General features: G+C 43.1%; 2 protein-coding genes across 9 annotated transcripts; one reads left to right on the forward strand and one right to left on the reverse strand.

Annotated features, from left to right (window-relative positions):
- The first annotated feature begins 247 nt into the window (after positions 1–247).
- LOC139377439 (putative nuclease HARBI1) lies at positions 248–3,412 on the forward strand. Of its 2 annotated transcripts, XR_011628004.1 has the most exons (8): positions 248–427; positions 515–691; positions 782–843; positions 926–1,012; positions 1,100–1,383; positions 1,463–2,152; positions 2,434–2,545; positions 2,640–3,412. XR_011628004.1 is itself a non-coding variant. In XM_071120468.1 (4 exons), exons 1-4 carry the CDS (start codon positions 1,951–1,953, stop codon positions 3,008–3,010), a joined length of 801 nt encoding a protein of 266 aa, XP_070976569.1. In that variant the 5' UTR covers positions 1,553–1,950; the 3' UTR covers positions 3,011–3,412. The 2 variants fall into 2 exon arrangements, 1 of the variants encoding a protein (XP_070976569.1); XM_071120468.1 differs by lacking the exons at positions 248–427; positions 515–691; positions 782–843; positions 926–1,012; positions 1,100–1,383 and adding an exon at positions 2,222–2,337 and having other exon boundaries at positions 1,553–2,152.
- A 1,816-nt stretch (positions 3,413–5,228) lies between these two features.
- On the reverse strand, positions 5,229–9,220 carry LOC139376385 (uncharacterized). Of its 7 annotated transcripts, XM_071118919.1 has the most exons (11): positions 9,176–9,219; positions 8,980–9,086; positions 8,805–8,888; positions 8,680–8,696; positions 8,093–8,259; positions 7,505–7,947; positions 7,104–7,382; positions 6,835–6,996; positions 6,207–6,582; positions 5,904–6,116; positions 5,229–5,807 (listed from the first exon to the last, which is right to left on the reverse strand). In XM_071118919.1, the coding sequence occupies exons 9-11, from the start codon at positions 6,283–6,285 to the stop codon at positions 5,440–5,442; spliced, it is 660 nt and encodes a 219-aa protein (XP_070975020.1). In that variant the 5' UTR covers positions 6,286–6,582; positions 6,835–6,996; positions 7,104–7,382; positions 7,505–7,947; positions 8,093–8,259; positions 8,680–8,696; positions 8,805–8,888; positions 8,980–9,086; positions 9,176–9,219; the 3' UTR covers positions 5,229–5,439. The 7 variants fall into 7 exon arrangements, with proteins under 7 accessions (XP_070975020.1, XP_070975024.1, XP_070975019.1 ...); XM_071118923.1 differs by having other exon boundaries at positions 6,207–6,996; positions 7,104–7,352; XM_071118918.1 differs by having other exon boundaries at positions 6,207–6,996.
- Between the last annotated feature and the right edge of the window lie 8,267 nt (positions 9,221–17,487).

Below are 17,487 nucleotides of genomic sequence, written 5' to 3' on the forward strand. Positions count from 1 at the left end.
CCACAGTGATAAAGCAAAGAGAAAAAGCGTGGCAAAGTATTGCAGACCGCCTGAATGCGTAAGTAGTGCACAATTACACACTCACCGCTCCGCTGAAACATCACAATTACAATTCAAATATTTAATTCACATCTCCAAAAATGCAGTTGTACTGTAATTATGAAACGGTTAATTTTTTTTATTGAAATGCACTGCAGATATGAGTGAAATTGTGTAAAGTAACTCCATCACACTGTATAAAGCTATGATAAAATTTTTGATATTTTTACTGAAAACAAGACAAAAATACCAAGTAATTTTTTGCAGTGTGACTCCATTAAGTGTGTGTGTGTGTGTGTGTGTGTGTGTGTGTGTAGATTAAACATGAACGGGCCAAAACGGACATGGCAGCAGGTCAAAATCAAATACAAGAACATTCTGCAGAATGGTATGGTCCCTGACTAATATTTAACAAAGCACAAGCATATATTGTACCCAGAAGGTGCCTGCTCACACATTGTCTGTACTGTTTTAGCAGTGAAAAAGAATACCCACAGACAAGGCACGGGTGGTGGGTCACCAAAGGCTGACCTTACCCCAGCAGAGGACATGGCCTTGGAGCTAAATAAAGGCAGGCCCGTCTTAGAGGGGATCCCTGGGGGGAAAGAGACGAGCATAGGTTCCTCCCAAGATGCCACCCGCTTCATTCAAGGTATGTCCTTCCATCTCTACATGGGATACAACCACATTCATATTGAATCAATTTGGACTGTCTGACTTTGGTTTACCTATTGCCTTGCAGTGTCTGGCAGCACTGTGTTCCTGTTAGAGCCACCAGCACAAGCACCAGACGATGCTGATCCAGTGAGTACTCCATCAAAGGCATACTGTAGGCCTGGCATGTCTTGTCTACTAGCTTCAATATGAATCCGATTAAATGTGATAGGGTGAAGGCCCCAGTGCAGCAGCAACAGCACATGATGGAGACGATGATGAGGAGGAGACCATCTCTCTGGATTCCAGAAGGCATGAGGTATCATGTTAAGACTGTGAAAGTACTATTTACTCTACAATGGTGAGGAGTCCTCATCAAAATCAAAAAATCTAATTTCTTTTACAGGACCCAGATGCTATACAGTGGGAAAACCAGCCTGGCAACATAGTGCGTATTAATAAAAGGACACCACATCCTGCCAAATTCCAGCTGCGCTAATTGTATTGTGTTCACAGAGCTCACAAGCTATCAGAAAGTTGTATGGCAACCACCTCCGGTGCCAAATAGAACTGGCAGACATAGACATTCAGTACAAGAAGAAAAAGATGGAAAATCTTGCACTGGAGTTCGAAATAAAAAAGAGGACAATTAGGAAACTGGACCTTGAAATAAAAAAACTTGAGAGGGAGGTGAGATATGCCTTCAATGTACACTGTATGCTAACTGTAACACAAATGTATTAATCATTATTTTTCTTTCCTCCCCCAGCTCCAAGAAGATGACACAGCTCAAAATAAAAATTAGGTATATTCTCGTAAAGTCAAGTGAGCCATGACATATGAGCTCTTATTGTGAGCACACAGGACGGTGGCATCTTTCTAAGGTTTTTTTTATTTTCCCAGCAATCAGTACAACCAAGTCATCGTTATAAGGCATCGCCCTCTTTTGCCCACCCCCCCCAGCACCAGGTGTGGCCACTAGCCTATATGAAGGCCCAAAATTGTGTGTTCCTTTCTGCTCTGACAATGGCATGCCCATTCGTGCGAGATGTGGTGGATGAAGAAGCACTTGTGCTGAGGAGAGCCTTCAGGTGAGAAAGGGTCTTCAGGGACCGGTTGGACCCACTGGCCTTCCCTGATGACCATCTATATGAAAGATACAGGTTTTCTGCAGATGGCATCAGGTATCTATGCAGACTACTGGGTCCCAGGATTAAGCACCGCACTGCACGGAGCCATGCACTGAGTGTGGAGCAAATGGTTTGTGTGGCCTTGCGCTTTTTTGCTAGTGGAGCCTTCCTGTACTCAGTGGGGGATGCAGAACAGCTGAACAAGGCCACAATTTGCCGCACAATAAGGAGTGTGTGTCTGGCTATCAAAGCATTAGCAGATGTCTTCATCTCCTTCCCTGGCCACAGAAGACTCTGTGACATCAAAGAGGAGTTCTATAGGATTGCAGGTAAGAGGATCTACAAATTACAGGACAACTGTTAACACATAGTAGGATACTCATTACTTTGTGTGACAGGTTTCCCCAATGTCATTGGTGCAGTGGACTGCACACACATAAGGATAAAAGCCCCCTCAGGTGCCCATGAGGCCGATTTTGTGAATAGGAAATCCTTTCACAGCATTAATGTTCAGGTGAACATAACTTTTTGATATTGTCCATTGACGAACACTCTGCATTGCCAGTGATGTGCATTGATTGGTGTAATATTCCTCATCTTATGATTTCAGATGGTCTGCAATGCTGACTGTGTGATCAGCAATGTTGTGGCAAAATGGCCTGGCTCAGTCCATGACTCCAGAATCTTTCGGGCCTCTGAAATCTATCAGTGCCTATCACAAGGTAAGCCACACAACCCCTATTTATAACCATCATGGCTGTGTCAAGAATATCACTGTGTTTATGAGGTAGTAATGATGAGATTTTGTGTTGACAGGTGAATTCTCTGGTGTGTTGCTGGGAGACAGGGGGTATGGCTGCCAGCCTTTTCTCCTGACACCTTTCACAGACCCCCAGGAAGCACAGCAGGCCTACAACCATGCCCATGCCAGGACCAGGGCCAGAGTTGAAATGACCTTTGGCCTCCTGAAGGCACGCTTTCACTGCCTTCACAAATTAAGGGTCAGCCCTGTTAGGGCATGTGATATTACTGTGGCTTGTGCTGTCCTTCACAATGTGGCCTGCCTGAGGAAGGAGAGGGCCCCCAGAGTGCCACCAGCCATGGACTGGGACAATCCGGCAATCTTCCCTGATGACGACAGTGGTCGGCTGCTGAGGGACCAATATGTGTTGAATTATTTTAGTTAGTATGTGTGCTTTCAATTTTGGTTAAATATGTCCTGCGGTGGCAGAGGAATTTGGGTTTTTTTGGGTTCGTTTTTTGACGAATTTGGCCTCTTATGATGTTTGTGCGGTATACTGTGTGTAATACAAGGCTGCAGGGAGGCTACTGCATCCATTCATTTGTCTGTTCAGTTGATGTGTATGGATTTGTCCTGCATTTATTTTAGTGTGCAGACATGCAGGGTGTGTTATACACATTCAAAGGTCTGTATATGTATCATTTTGTATAATATGCTTAGATTCTGTGCTTTCCATCTTGTAGAGTCACTGTGACTTCAGTTTTGAAAGGAGCTGATGGTTTACCTGCTTTGTTTTGTCCTTATTCAATAAAGGAACATAATGTTACACATTGTGTTTTTATATTCATATGGAATGTGTATTTGTTTATATGACAGAGTACTAGGGCCACACTGAAGAAAAAGGATAAAGTCATACATTTATGAGGCTGGTTCTTTCTGCAGAAAAGCTACATATTGTTTTTACAGTTTTGATACTTATGACAATGTGATACTTAATATTCTGGCACATCAGCATGTCTTTGTTTATGAAACCATACTGAAGTACAATTTCACGAAATGCCCCACATCTGTCATTTTAACAACTGTCCTCCTTTAAAACAACTGGTTACAATATTATGACTTGTGTTTCTTTCCCCTCTGTGGCCCTAATATTCTAGCATTTTATATATAGCCTTATAGTCTATGGGAAACTGTAAATTATCTAATGATAGCAACATCATCTAAAAATCATTTTTTATCCAAAATCATTGAAATTAATGATCACAAACGTTTAAATAACAGTGGGTCTAGTTATATGTGATAACAATGTATAGTGAGCAGTGAAATAACTATTGGTTTCCATTTGTGGTGACTGCTGACTGACATTAGGGATGAGATTAAATAGATCCTGGAATTTAGCCTGGTCTGGAGCAGGCTAGCTCCACAGAATAAATCTCCATGGTAATTTATACCATAACATATCCTCCTGCCCCCTATCCATCTTTAGTGCAACCGGATTACGGATCAATTGAGCCAGGATCACCAAGATATCCTGGCTTAATCCCTTATCCTAGTTTTGTGCAACAGGCCCCTGGATGGAGGATAATAGCAGACAACATTGGCACTCCTATTTGCCACATCTTCAATTTAAGCCTACTAGAAAGTGTGTGCCCTCAGGCCAGGAGGGAAGCTAAAGTCATTCCACTACCCAAGAATAGTAAAGCCCCTTTTACTGGCTCAAGTAGCCGACCAATCAGCCTGTTACCAACCCTTAGTAAACTTCTGGAAAAATTTACAGTAAACAAATTGACAACAGAATTTCAACATGCTTATAGGGAAGGACACTCAACAAGCACTTACTAGGCTTGGTGTAGTCCTTAACCTGTTCCTTGCCAAGCACCCTTTCGCTGCTAAGGTTAAGGATGCTTGCAATAAACAATGATCAACCACAGAAAAGTATTAATCCGCCAGTCTCTGAATTGTTGCAATAGCATGTATTTTTTTTACCAACACAAAAGGTCAAGTATAATTAATTACCTCTGAATCAGAGGAGTGGTCAGGGTGAGGAGAACTGTGTCGACCAGGGGCCTCAGGAGAGCTTCCGTCTTCAGGGGCGGTGGGACTGGATGGCCCAGACCTGGGAGCGTCAGCGGGTTCCCCTGACAGAGGGGCCGCCGAGCTGGAGGACAGGGCGCTCATACGAGGGGAGGGACATGAGGGATGTGGACTGTCTGGTCTACATCCTCCTCCTGAAAGCCCTCGTCCTCCTCGTCGAGCTGCTCGACAGCGGCTGCCTCTTCCGGAAGGTCAGGGTCCCCGCTGACATCCTGCAGCACTCTGCCAGTCTGCGAGTACAGGTACTCCACTCCGAGGAGTTCCCCTATGAAATAAAAAAAATAAAAAGCAGAGAAGTGTTAATGGGATGTAATTAATGCAACTGATGTAAATGTTCATTCTCTTACTTGACTTACCTGTGTACTCGCTAGGCTTGGTGTAGTCCTAAACCTGTTCCTTGCCAAGCACCCTTTCGCTGCTAAGGTTAAGGATGCTTGCAATAAACAATGATCAACCACAGAAAAGTATTAATCCGCCAGTCTCTGAATTGTTTATTGCAAGCAAAAATATATAACCGTGAGCTTGCAGTTCCTACAACTTCCACACGATGTCGCCAATAACGTCATTTTCGTTGACAAAAACGTCAAATCCTTTGTGTAATGATTTGTCATTACACAAAGGATTTTTGTCAACGAAAATGACGTTATTGGCGACATCGTGTGGAAGTTGTAGGAACTGCAAGCTCACGGTTATATATTTTTGCTTGCAATAAACAATGATCAACCACAGAAAAGTATTAATCCGCCAGTCTCTGAATTGTTGCAATAGCATGTATTTTTTTTACCAACACAAAAGGTCAAGTATAATTACCTCTGAATCAGAGGAGTGGTCAGGGTGAGGAGAACTGTGTCGACCAGGGGCCTCAGGAGAGCTTCCGTCTTCAGGGGCGGTGGGACTGGATGGCCCAGACCTGGGTGCGTCAGCGGGTTCCCCTGACAGAGGTGCCGCCGAGCTGGAGGACGGGGCGCTCATACGAGGGACATGAGGGATGTGGACTGTCTGGTCTACATCCTCCTCCTGAAAGCCCTCGTCCTCCTCGTCGAGCTGCTCGAAAGCGGCTGCCTCTTCCGGAAGGTCAGGGTCCCCGCTGACATCCTGCAGCACTCTGCCAGTCTGCGAGTACAGGTACTCCACTCCGAGGAGTTCCCCTATGAAATAAAAAAAATAAAAAGCAGAGTAGAGAAGTGTTAATGGGATGTAATTAATGCAACTGATGTAAATGTTCATTCTCTTACTTGACTTACCTGTGTACTCACTAGGCTTGGTGTAGTCCTTAACCTGTTCCTTGCCAAGCACCCTTTCGCTGCTAAGGTTAAGGATGTGCTGCAGGTGGCCACTGTAGGAGAGCAGGGGCTTCCTGTTCTTCCCCTCCACTGCTGCCTGCGCACGGTCCTCGTTCCACCTCATCAGTCCATCCAACAGGAATGCCTGGAAATGCATTGCATTTGCTCTGGTACCTGAGAGAACAATGCACGATTAGGGTGGGAGAGCTGTTGCTGTTAACATTAAACATTAAGCATTACTTTAAGCTCCACAATGACAATTACCTGGGATGAACCGGTTGAGGTGGAGATGGAATGACTCCAAGGATGTGGAGCCCCGTGCGCAGCGATAAATCGGCAACATCACGCCGCCCTTGGTGATTTTGCCGGTCTCGGTGTACAGCGGTACACCGGGTGGGTCCTGTATGCAGTGGAGGTGGCGCCTCTGCTCTTTCCAGATCGCCTGGATGCGGATGGAGTCCAGCAACGGGATGCCCAGGGTGTCGACCCCCTTCTCGCTGTTGAAGGTCTCGAGGAGAAGGAATTCGGTCACCGCAGCTCCACGCGTATGACGCCGACAGCAATCTCCTTCCTGCCGATCTTCCTCGAAACCTCTGCCTCGGTGAGGCCGACCATCCCGTGCTTCCCCTCCAGCTCAGACCTCTTGGCCTCCAGCAGTCGGCAGACATCGCCTGCATCCCACTCAAAGATGCAGGCTGACAGCTGCCGCATGAATGGACCGTAAAGCTGGTGGCTCTCAGTGGTGACACCTGACGCAAACCGCCGCATCAGGTGCCAGATGTCCAGCCGAACCACCAGCTGGTCCCAGTCATTGTACATGGCAGCTGTCTTTGATCCGCCAATGCTGGAGCAGCAGTCTCGGTCCACGTACATGAGCTGGGGGGGGCGCCACCCCGGCGAGCCGGTACCGTTCCATGAGACCAGCCGCCATGGGGAGCAGGCCCTCGCCCTCACCGGCAGTGAGGACACTGACGAGGACCTGCCCATGCTCGTTACCGACGTTGGTAACCCAGGCGGCTGTGTCTGCAGCGGTACCCGCAAGCTTTTTAGTCACCTGGAGACAAACACACAAAGACAGAAAGGTAAAGACATTATTTAAATATAGAGATAAAAATAAAAATCAGACATGACTCAACTTCACATTTTTAAGTGAAAACTCACCTTCTTGGTAGAGTCCATCTTTAAGATGGACCCAAAGACGGAGGTGACCCTGGCCTTCACCTCGTCCAGCCGCGATAGCACGTCATGACTGTAGACTGTCAGAAGCCAGACGGGTGAGGGCATCTCCGGTGGATCAGTGAACTGCCGCCCAATGCCAGAAACTGCTTGCACTCCCCGAGGTACCGTATACAACTACGCATCAAGGACTCGCTGTGACTTTCACACAGCTTGCTGTAGGTCTGTGACGCACTGTTCCCCAAAGTGCGCGACCTCAGCATCCTCACAACCCGCAGGTCACAGGACAGCCAAGAGAGTGAGTGAGAGTGAGTGTGAGAGAAAGCATATGAATGACATGCATTCATTTAACTTCATTACTAACTAACAAAACCTTGTGAACTTACTTGTATGTCAATATTGCTGGAAACTGGCAGCGATGCCGAGCGTCCAGCTGACTGACAAGGTCCCGTGACCACCCCGCGACCTTCTTCTTACACCGGCCGCATTCCAGGTACTCAGTGGCCATGAGATACCAGCGGTCGATGTCCAAGACCCTCTTGTAGAGCCCAGCCTTGCACAGTGTGCATCTGCACCCAGACTGGGGACATGCCAGCTTGTATGCCCATATACGTACGGGCATCCAAAGGAACAGCTGACATGCGAAGAAGGGGTCGGGGGATGCGGGTGGCTGATTGTAGATCGGCCGTGGTTGGGGAGGGTTCCACCACGTGACCAGGTCAGTGGTGAGTGTCGACCTCCCAAAGCTGTTCCTGGTGAACAGCGTGCGGCCGATCCACCGCTGCTGCTCCTTGGTGAGAGATGAACGCCAACTCTCTGGAAGCAGCAGCTGAGTGAGAGGAGAGAGTGATGGGGGAGAGGGGATGGTAATGTTTCAGAGAAACGGACAGGGAGAGAGTATGCAGGAGACAAGACAACTGTGTCCAATGTTTAATATCTTAACAATGTGGAGTAATTACAGTTGATGAATTTACCTCAGCACTTTCTGAGGCGGGCCTTGGAGGCAGGAAGGACTGCCGGGGCAAATCCTCCTCTTCGCTCCGCCCTAGTAGGGCAGGAGCAGGGGCCGGGTCAGGAACCGGGGCTCGGTCATTTGGAGGCAGAGGCCGAGGGAGCGATGGGTGGAGCTGTAGGGATACGGCTTTTGCAGTGACACAGAAATAAATAGGTTAAATGAATGAATAAATGCTTCCATGAATGAACAGAGAAAGTTAATAGCACAATTCCAACATGCCCAGATGAATATCAATCAGTGATAGGATGTAACAAAATAATGAAATGAGTGTTGGTCAAGTTTGAGTGTAAAACTTACATGAAATTAGTGATTAAAATGGAAAATAGAAAGTCATGATTACGTGACATACAGGATGACAGCTACATGCAGGATGACAGCCACAACATGCAGGATGACAGCCACAACATGCAGGATGACAGCCACAACATACAGGATGACAGCCACAACATACAGGATGACAGCCACAACATACAGGATGTGGCAAGGTAAGATATTTAATAGTGCATACATGCAGTGACTCTCCTCTAAAACCCAGATGACTCTTACCAATACATTTCCTTGGGCTGATGATAGGGAAAAATATTTAAAACACTTTAATACATGTCAGCAAAAACTTGAACTGAATAATTATCAAATGTCCTATGTCAATTAATAGTGATGTAAAAACATACATGTGTCTATGTCAGCAGCTGCTTTGACCAGCTCTGCGTCTGATATATCTGTTGGTGGCAGTGCTGGTCGAGGGAAAGACACCCCTATATCACGTGGAGAGAGAAAGGATTGTGAGCTACACAGCTTATCGAAACATTTTTATTTTTTATCTTACATGTGAAACTAGACACTCACCTTGAACTGCAGGCTGAGAAGCAATGAGTTTCTTCATCTTCGCCTGCAGTTCACCTGGGGCGAGAGAGCGCCTTGAAAGGAACGCAGAGATCGCAGGACCAAGAGGCCTTTGAAAACAAAACAGCAAATATGTCACCATTTCCAACTGTGTGGAACAAGTAGAATTATATTTTCCTTTAAGATATGTAACACTTACGTAAGCCGCACTGTTGGGCCGGGTGTTACTGGCGGGGATGGTGCTTACACTGTTGGGCCGGGTATAGGACGATATCAGTGGTGTGGAGGGGGGTGCCGGGTTAGGTTGATTATTAGCTCATATGCAGTTAAATTCAGTTTAGTTAAAATCATAGAAAGCCACGTTTGCCCCAATGACAATCATGTCACATATCATACAATGCATCCAACTACATACACTTCAAACGCATGCCATCAAAAAACGAAGAAAAATAGACAATTAAACAGTATACAATTCCAAGTTTGAGTTGATATAGATGTTAGCTAAGGTTTTATAGGGTTGTCAGCAGTCAAATAAACTTTTGCGTTTTTGTAAACCTTGTTTACAGTAGCTAGCGATCTACAGATGTTGTTAAATGACACAGTTCGGGTAGCTCCTGTAGTCAAACAATTCGGTTGGCTAGAGGTGTTAATGTCATATTTCATCACATTTTACTAGTTGATTATTTTCATTTCTTTGCAATATACATCGGATATTATCCATTTCTGTCAGAAAAATATTTGATAGACAATGCTAACTTGCCTGCCCACAGCATGCAGCACACTATACTATAGCTACAGTAGCTAGCGATCTACAGATGCTGTTAAATTACACAGTTCGGGTAGCCTCTGTAGTAAAAAAAAAAATGCGGTTGGCTAGAGGTGTTAATGTCATATTTCATCACATTTATAGTCCTTAATGTGGATTTCTTTGCAAATTAAGCGAAATTACCACCTGAGTGCGGCTGGGGCCGACAGATAAAACATAAACAAGCAAAATGGAGTACCGTGATTGATGGACAGTCCAGCATGCATCAGCTATGTAGCCACGTGATCAGTGTCCAGGGGGCAGCGGTGTGCGGGGCAGAGAAGCTAGACTGGCGAGTAGGTAAAGGCCGGCGAGAAGGTAAAGGCCGCTAGCAGTGGCTAACAATGACTAAATAGCTTGTAGCTAGTTAGCTTCTGGAGGTTCTTGAATGTGTTCTAAAAATTAAAAATAATAGCGATTCCGTATCACATTGGGTGAGGCAGGTTACCGGAAGGTATAATCAAATTAAAAATCGAAAAGAGATTCAAAGTAAATATTTGGTCCGGTGAGTGGTTGGGACGCGTTGAGTCAGACGGTTAGCAGGCCTGTGCTAACAGTTAGTAGGCCGGGGCTTAACAAGGTAGCAGTTAGCGGACCGGGGCTAAACAAGCTAGCAGTTAGCAGGCCGAATTAGCAAGCAAGGAGATAGCAAGGGCTAGAAAGTTAGCCTTTGGGGGACGTCGCGATGGGGTGAGTCTGTTTATGCCTCTTCATGCGGTGACATCGATAGACCTGTCGTGGGTCCGGATATTGTAGCCCAGGAGTATGCTTCGGTGGTAGCACATGGGCTCTGGCCGGGCTAGCTTCAAAGCTAAATGGATGTAAGGGAATACCCCCCTGATTTGTACAAAAATGAATGTCAAAATATTGGCATTGGACAAACCATGTACACGATGTCCAATACCACCCAAAGCGGCGTTGATTCGTGCAAAGTATATGGCAAATGCCATATGGCAATTGCCAATTGTAACACCTCAAAAATCCAACAGGGGGCGAGTGCGCTCCACCTGGGTTTTTCATATTGGAAATGCAACCCAAGTCAACATCCAAAAGAAAAATTTTGAAAAAATGATATTTTTTTCAAAAACTTTTTACCCCTTAAAAAAGTGCTTTCTGGGCCTTTTTTCGAATTTCTTTCGCTTTTTTTGTCAATTACACATGTGTAAGAACTGTATGAATATACTTTTGTCCAATTTTGATATCAATTTTTTTTTTTTTTAATTACATGCGCATAAGGCCATTTGTCCATTTGCAATATGATTTCATAGGAAGTCAAAAGTCAAAAGTCAAAAATGTCAAAATTTGGTAAAAAACTTCACACATCCTTAAAAAAGTGCTTTCTGGACCGTTTTTCAAAATTCTTTCAATTTTTATGTCAATTACACATGTATAAGAACTTTATCAACATACTTTAGTCATACTTTATTATCATTTTTTTTTTTTTTTTTACTAGTGCATAAGGCATATGTTTTCTCCATTTGGAATATGATTTCATAGGAAGTCAAAAGTCAAAGTCAAAAGTAACGATTTTCCTCCGTGCAACTGGTGATCTGAAATGTGCAACTGGTGATCTGAAATGTGCAACTGGTGATCTGAAATGTGCAACTGGTAACCCAAAAAAAAATAATTTGATTCTATGTTTCCTTACTTTTTCAAAGTCACTGTGCATTTGCAATATGTTTTAATGGGCAGGTACCATCACGAATTTGTCATGCTATAAAAATCCTGCAGGAATGTGAAATTGACTGGCCCGATGAACTCGGGATGGCTTTGCAGTGATTCTGGGTCATCTCAATCGCTCGTTTGGGTTGATTTCAGAATGTCGCTTTTGGTGATGTTTTTTCACTATAGAATCATATTGCAAATGCACGTGCAACTGCTCACCCAAAAAAAAAATGTTTAGATTTTTTTGTTTATGTTTCCTTACTTTTTCAAAGTCACTGTGCATTTGCAATATGTTTTTTCACTATAGAATCATATTGCAAATGCACATGCAACTGGTCATCCCCCCCAAAAAATTTTTAGATTTTTTTTGTTTATGTTTCCTTACTTTTTCAAAGTCACTGTGCATTTGCAATATGTTTTTTCACTATAGAATCATATTGCAAATGCACATGCAACTGGTCATCCCCCCAAAAAAAATTTAGATTTTTTTTATGTTTCCTTACTTTTTCAAAGTCACTGTGCATTTGCAATATGTTTTTTCACTATAGAATCATATTGCAAATGCACATGCAACTGGTCATCCCCCCAAAAAAATTTTAGATTTTTTTTGTTTATGTTTCCTTACTTTTTCAAAGTCACTGTGCATTTGCAATATGTTTTTTCACTATAGAATCATATTGCAAATGCACGTGCAACTGGTCATCCCCCCCAAAAAAAATTCGATTTTTTTTGTTTATTTTTCCTTACTTTTTCAAAGTCACTGTGCATTTGCAATATGTTTTTTCACTATAGAATCATATTGCAAATGCACATGCAACTGGTCATCCCCCCAAAACATTTTTAGATTTTTTTTGTTTATGTTTCCTTACTTTTTCAAAGTCACTGTGCATTTGCAATATGTTTTTTCACTATAGAATCATATTGCAAATGCACGTGCAACTGGTCATCCCCCCAAAAAAAATTTAGATTTGTTTTGTTTATTTTTCCTTACTTTTTCAAAGTCACTGTGCATTTGCAATATGTTTTTTCACTATAGAATCATATTGCAAATGCACATGCAACTGGTCATCCCCCCCCCAAAAAATTAGATTTTTTTTATGTTTCCTTACTTTTTCAAAGTCACTGTGCATTTGCAATATGTTTTTTCACTATAGAATCATATTGCAAATGCACATGCAACTGGTCATCCCCCCCAAAAAAATTTAGATTTTTTTTGTTTATGTTTCCTTACTTTTTCAAAGTCACTGTGCATTTGCAATATGTTTTTTCACTATAGAATCATATTGCAAATGCACATGCAACTGGTCATCCCCCCAAAAAATGTTTAGATTTTTTTTGTTTATGTTTCCTTACTTTTTCAAAGTCACTGTGCATTTGCAATATGTTTTTTCACTATAGAATCATATTGCAAATGCACATGCAACTGGTCATCCCCCAAAAAATTTTAGATTTTTTTTGTTTATGTTTCCTTACTTTTTCAAAGTCACTGTGCATTTGCAATATGTTTTTTCACTATAGAATCATATTGCAAATGCACATGCAACTGGTCATCCCTGTGCATTTGCAATATGTTTTTTCACTATAGAATCATATTGCAAATGCACATGCAAATCCCCCCAAAAAAAATTTAGATTTTTTTTATGTTTCCTTACTTTTTCAAAGTCACTGTGCATTTGCAATATGTTTTTTCACTATAGAATCATATTGCAAATGCACATGCAACTGGTCATCCCCCCCCAAAAAATTTAGATTTTTTTTGTTTATGTTTCCTTACTTTTTCAAAGTCACTGTGCATTTGCAATATGTTTTTTCACTATAGAATCATATTGCAAATGCACGTGCAACTGGTCATCCCCCCAAAAAAAATTTAGATTTTTTTTGTTTATTTTTCCTTACTTTTTCAAAGTCACTGTGCATTTGCAATATGTTTTTTCACTATAGAATCATATTGCAAATGCACATGCAACTGGTCATCCCCCCCAAAAAATTTTAGATTTTTTTTGTTTATGTTTCCTTACTTTTTCAAAGTCACTGTGCATTTGCAATATGTTTTTTCACTATAGAATCATATTGCAAATGCACGTGCAACTGGTCACCCAAAAATAAAAATTTTGGATTTTTTTTGTTTATGTTTCCTTACTTTTTCAAAGTCACTGTGCATTTGCAATATGTTTCAATGGGCAGGTACCATCACGAATTTGTCATGCTCAAAATTTTTTAGATGTATTTTTTTTTGTTTCTTACTTTTTCAAAGTCACTGTGCATTTGCAATATGTTTTAAAGGGCAGGTACCATCACGAATTTGTCATGCTATAAAAATCTTGCAGGAATGTGAAATTGACTGGCCCGATGAACTCGGGATGGCTTTGCAGTGATTCTGGGTCATCTCAATCGCTCGTTTGGGTTGATTTCAGAATGTCGCTTTTGGTGATGTTTTTTCACTATAGGATCATATTGCAAATGTACAAGAGTCAAGTGGACAAGAGTCCATCAGTCAATTAGATATCATTCTGACCACCAAACTGATACAAACTGACACCAAACCCACTTTTTCCAACTCGTTTAGTAGCCAACTATTACATACTTCAGAGCTGGCCCAAAATTCACAACCCCTTCGGTTCAAACCATAAAAAAACCATAAAACACGTAGTTACGTTCTAGCTGCGGGTCCATTTCTTATGTTATGTGTTGGCCTAGCTGAGGCGACCCCGAATCCCAAGTTTCGGCTCGATAGGTCATTTGGTGTCCGAGAAAAACCCTAATTGGTGCTGAAAATCCACTATTTTCCATGACTTGCTACGGGGTCCTTGAATGAGCTATTGGACAGAAACGTTGGGGTCTGTCTATATGGGCCGAGACGTTTGCAATGCACCTAGTCTTGCGACTCTGGGACATTTCTAAATGTCGTCATTTTCGTGATGCAAAAATGAATTGAAGTTATTTCAAATGTACGAGGCTGTTTCTCGGTCCGAGAACCGTCTAGAGCCACGTAACTCACCACGCACCATCTACGGGAGGTCTAGAACAGGTTTCTAAAGTTTCGGAACTCTAGGTCCGACGGTTCTTTTTTAGCTCCAACAAAGCTAACTATTGGAGCCACAGTCTGTCTCTACGCACCCCAATACGTCCCTCCTTCCAAGTTGTGTTTTAGTGTGATTTTTTTTTCCTTTGAATTTTTTTTGGGAAAAATGACTGATTTACAGTTCATGGGGGTTGCCTAATCACACATATGAAGTTTTGGAAAGATCAGACTTTTTTAACCCTTCGAAACAGCCCCTGAGACACCAATTATGGCACTTCCGGTTGGCACAGGAAGTTATAAATCAACACATATCCTCATTGGGGTATGCTGTTACAGAATCCTGAGTTTTAAGTCCTTACGTTAAGAATTGACTGATCTACATAGGGTTGAATGCACTATGTCTATCAAACTGCATGCAGTGTATGGGTAAACACTTTTAGGGGCATTTTAACCACTTCCGGTTGGTCCAGGAAGCTTAGAATCAACACAGGTAGACCTCATAGTGGCCTGATGGACTGGTACCGAAGACAGGTTCATACGGCATTCATAACCCACATAGGCCTCAGGTTGAAATTAGGGGTGCAGGCAATGTATTCCTATGGGGAGAGATGACACTGTAATCTGTGAGATCAAAAAACACTGTTTTACTGTTAAGGGTTAATGCCACACGGTCAAGGTTAGGCTTGTTCAGATCGGGAGGACCTTAGGAACATTCATGTGGTGCAATTTTTCTTCTCACTCTAACGGTTCTCTCACTGTCACCCAAAAGCAAATGACATTGTGGTGCAGGCTTCATTTTGGGCCTACTATTCTAATGCTCGCTGCGCCTAGACCGAGCGAGCTACGGTCAAGCGGGATATCTCGCTGAACTCGGTACGGCCTAGGGATTATGGTAATGCCATTTCCTGCTCTCTGTGTCTTTAAGCACCGCACTTTATCACTCCATCCTTCCTGTGTGTGTGTGAGGGAGTTTTTCTTTGACATCTGTTGGGATTAATGACTGATTTACAGTTCAGAAGGGTTACCTAGTCACACATATGAAGTTTTGGAGAGATGTGACTTTTTTAACCCTTCGAAACAGAGAGTGTGACCCAATTAAAGGCACTTCCGGTTGGCACAGGAAGCTATAAGTAAACACATGTCTTGATTTACATAGCCACTTACAGAATCCCGAGTTTTAAGTCTTTACGTTAAGAATTGACTGATCTACACAGGGTTGAATGCACTATGTCTATCAAACTGCAGGCAGTGTATGGGTAAACACTTTTAGGGGCATTTTAACCACTTCCGGTTGCTCCAGGAAGCTTAGATTCGACACAGGTAGATCTCATAGTGGCCTGATGGACTGGTACCGAAGACAGGTTCATACGGCATTCATAACCCATATAGGCTTCAGGTTGAATTTTGTGGTGCAGGCTATGTATTCCTATGGGGAGAGATGTCACTGTAATCTGTGAGATCAAAAAACCCTGTTTTACTGTGAAGGGTTAATGCCACACGGTCAAGGTTAGGCTTGTTCAGATCGGGAGGACCTTAGGAACATTCATGTGGTGGAATTGTGCTTCTCACCCTAACGGTTCTCTCACTGCCACCCAAAATCAAATGACATTGTGGTGCAGGCTTCATTTTGGGCCTTCTTTTTTTCAAGTTTGCTGCACTCAGAACGAGCTACGGTCAAGCGGGGCGTCTCCTTGAACTCGGCACAGTCTGGAGACTATGGTGATGCCATTTTTTGTGTTGATTTCAGAATGCCATTTTGGTGATGGTCCCTCTCCGTTTAAACATATTGCAAATGTACAAAAGTCAACTAGCAAGTCAGTGTCCATCAGTCAATTAGATGTCATTATGACACCAAATGGATATCAATTGACACCAAACCCACTTTTTCCTACTCATTTAGTAGCCAACTATCACATATGTCAGAGCAGTCCCATAATTCACAGCGCCTTCGGTTTAAAACATAATAAAAAGGTAAAACACATAGTTACGTTCTAGCTGCGGGTCCAGTTCGGACATTATGTGAAGGCCTATGTGAGGCGACCCCGAATCCCGAGTTTCGGCTCGATAGGTCATTTGGTGTCTGAGAAAAACCCTAATTGGTGCTGAAAATCCACTTTTTTCCATGCCTTGCTACGGGGTCCTTGAACGAGCTATCGGACAGGCACGTCGGGGTCCGTCTCTATGGGCCGAGCCGGTTTCAATGCACCTAGCCTTGCGTCTCTGAGACTTTTCTAAACGTCGTCATTTTCGTAATGGTCAAAATGAATTGAAGGTATTGCAAATGTACGAGGCTGTTTCTCGGTCCGAGAACCGTCTAGAGCCACGTAACTCACCACGCACCATCAACCGGAGGTCTAGAACAGGTTTCTAAAGTTTCGGAACTCTAGGTCTGACGGTTCTTTTTTAGCTCCAACAAAGCTAACTATTGCAGCCACTGTCTGTCTCTACGCACCCCAATACGTCCCTCCATCCAAGGTGTGTTTTAGTGTGATTTTTTTTTCCTTTGATTTTTTTTGGGAAAAATGACTGATTTACAGTTCATGGGGGTTGCCTAATCACACATATGAAGTTTTGGAAAGATCAGACTTTTTTAACCCCTCGAAACAGCCCCTGAGACACCAGTTATGGCACTTCCGGTTGGCACAGGAAGCTATAAATCAACACATATCCCCATTGGGGTATGCTGTTACAGAATCCTGAGTTTTAAGTCCTTACGTTAAGAACTGACTGATTTACACAGGGTTGAATGCACTATGTCTGTCAAACTGCAGGCAGGGTATGGGTAAACACTTTTAGGGGCATTTTAACCACTTCCGGTTGGTCCAGGAAGCTCAGAATCAACACAGGTAGACCTCATAGTGGCCTGATGGACTGGTACCGAAGACAGGTTCATACGGCATTCATAACCCATATAGACTTCAGGTTGAAATTAGGGGTGCAGGCAATGTATTCCTATGGGGAGAGATGACACTGTAATCTGTGAGATCAAAAAACACTGTTTTACTCTTAAGGGTTAATG

This window comes from Oncorhynchus clarkii, chromosome 20 (genome assembly GCF_045791955.1).
Source record: "Oncorhynchus clarkii lewisi isolate Uvic-CL-2024 chromosome 20, UVic_Ocla_1.0, whole genome shotgun sequence".
In the NCBI taxonomy this organism is placed as follows: domain Eukaryota; kingdom Metazoa; phylum Chordata; class Actinopteri; order Salmoniformes; family Salmonidae; genus Oncorhynchus; species Oncorhynchus clarkii.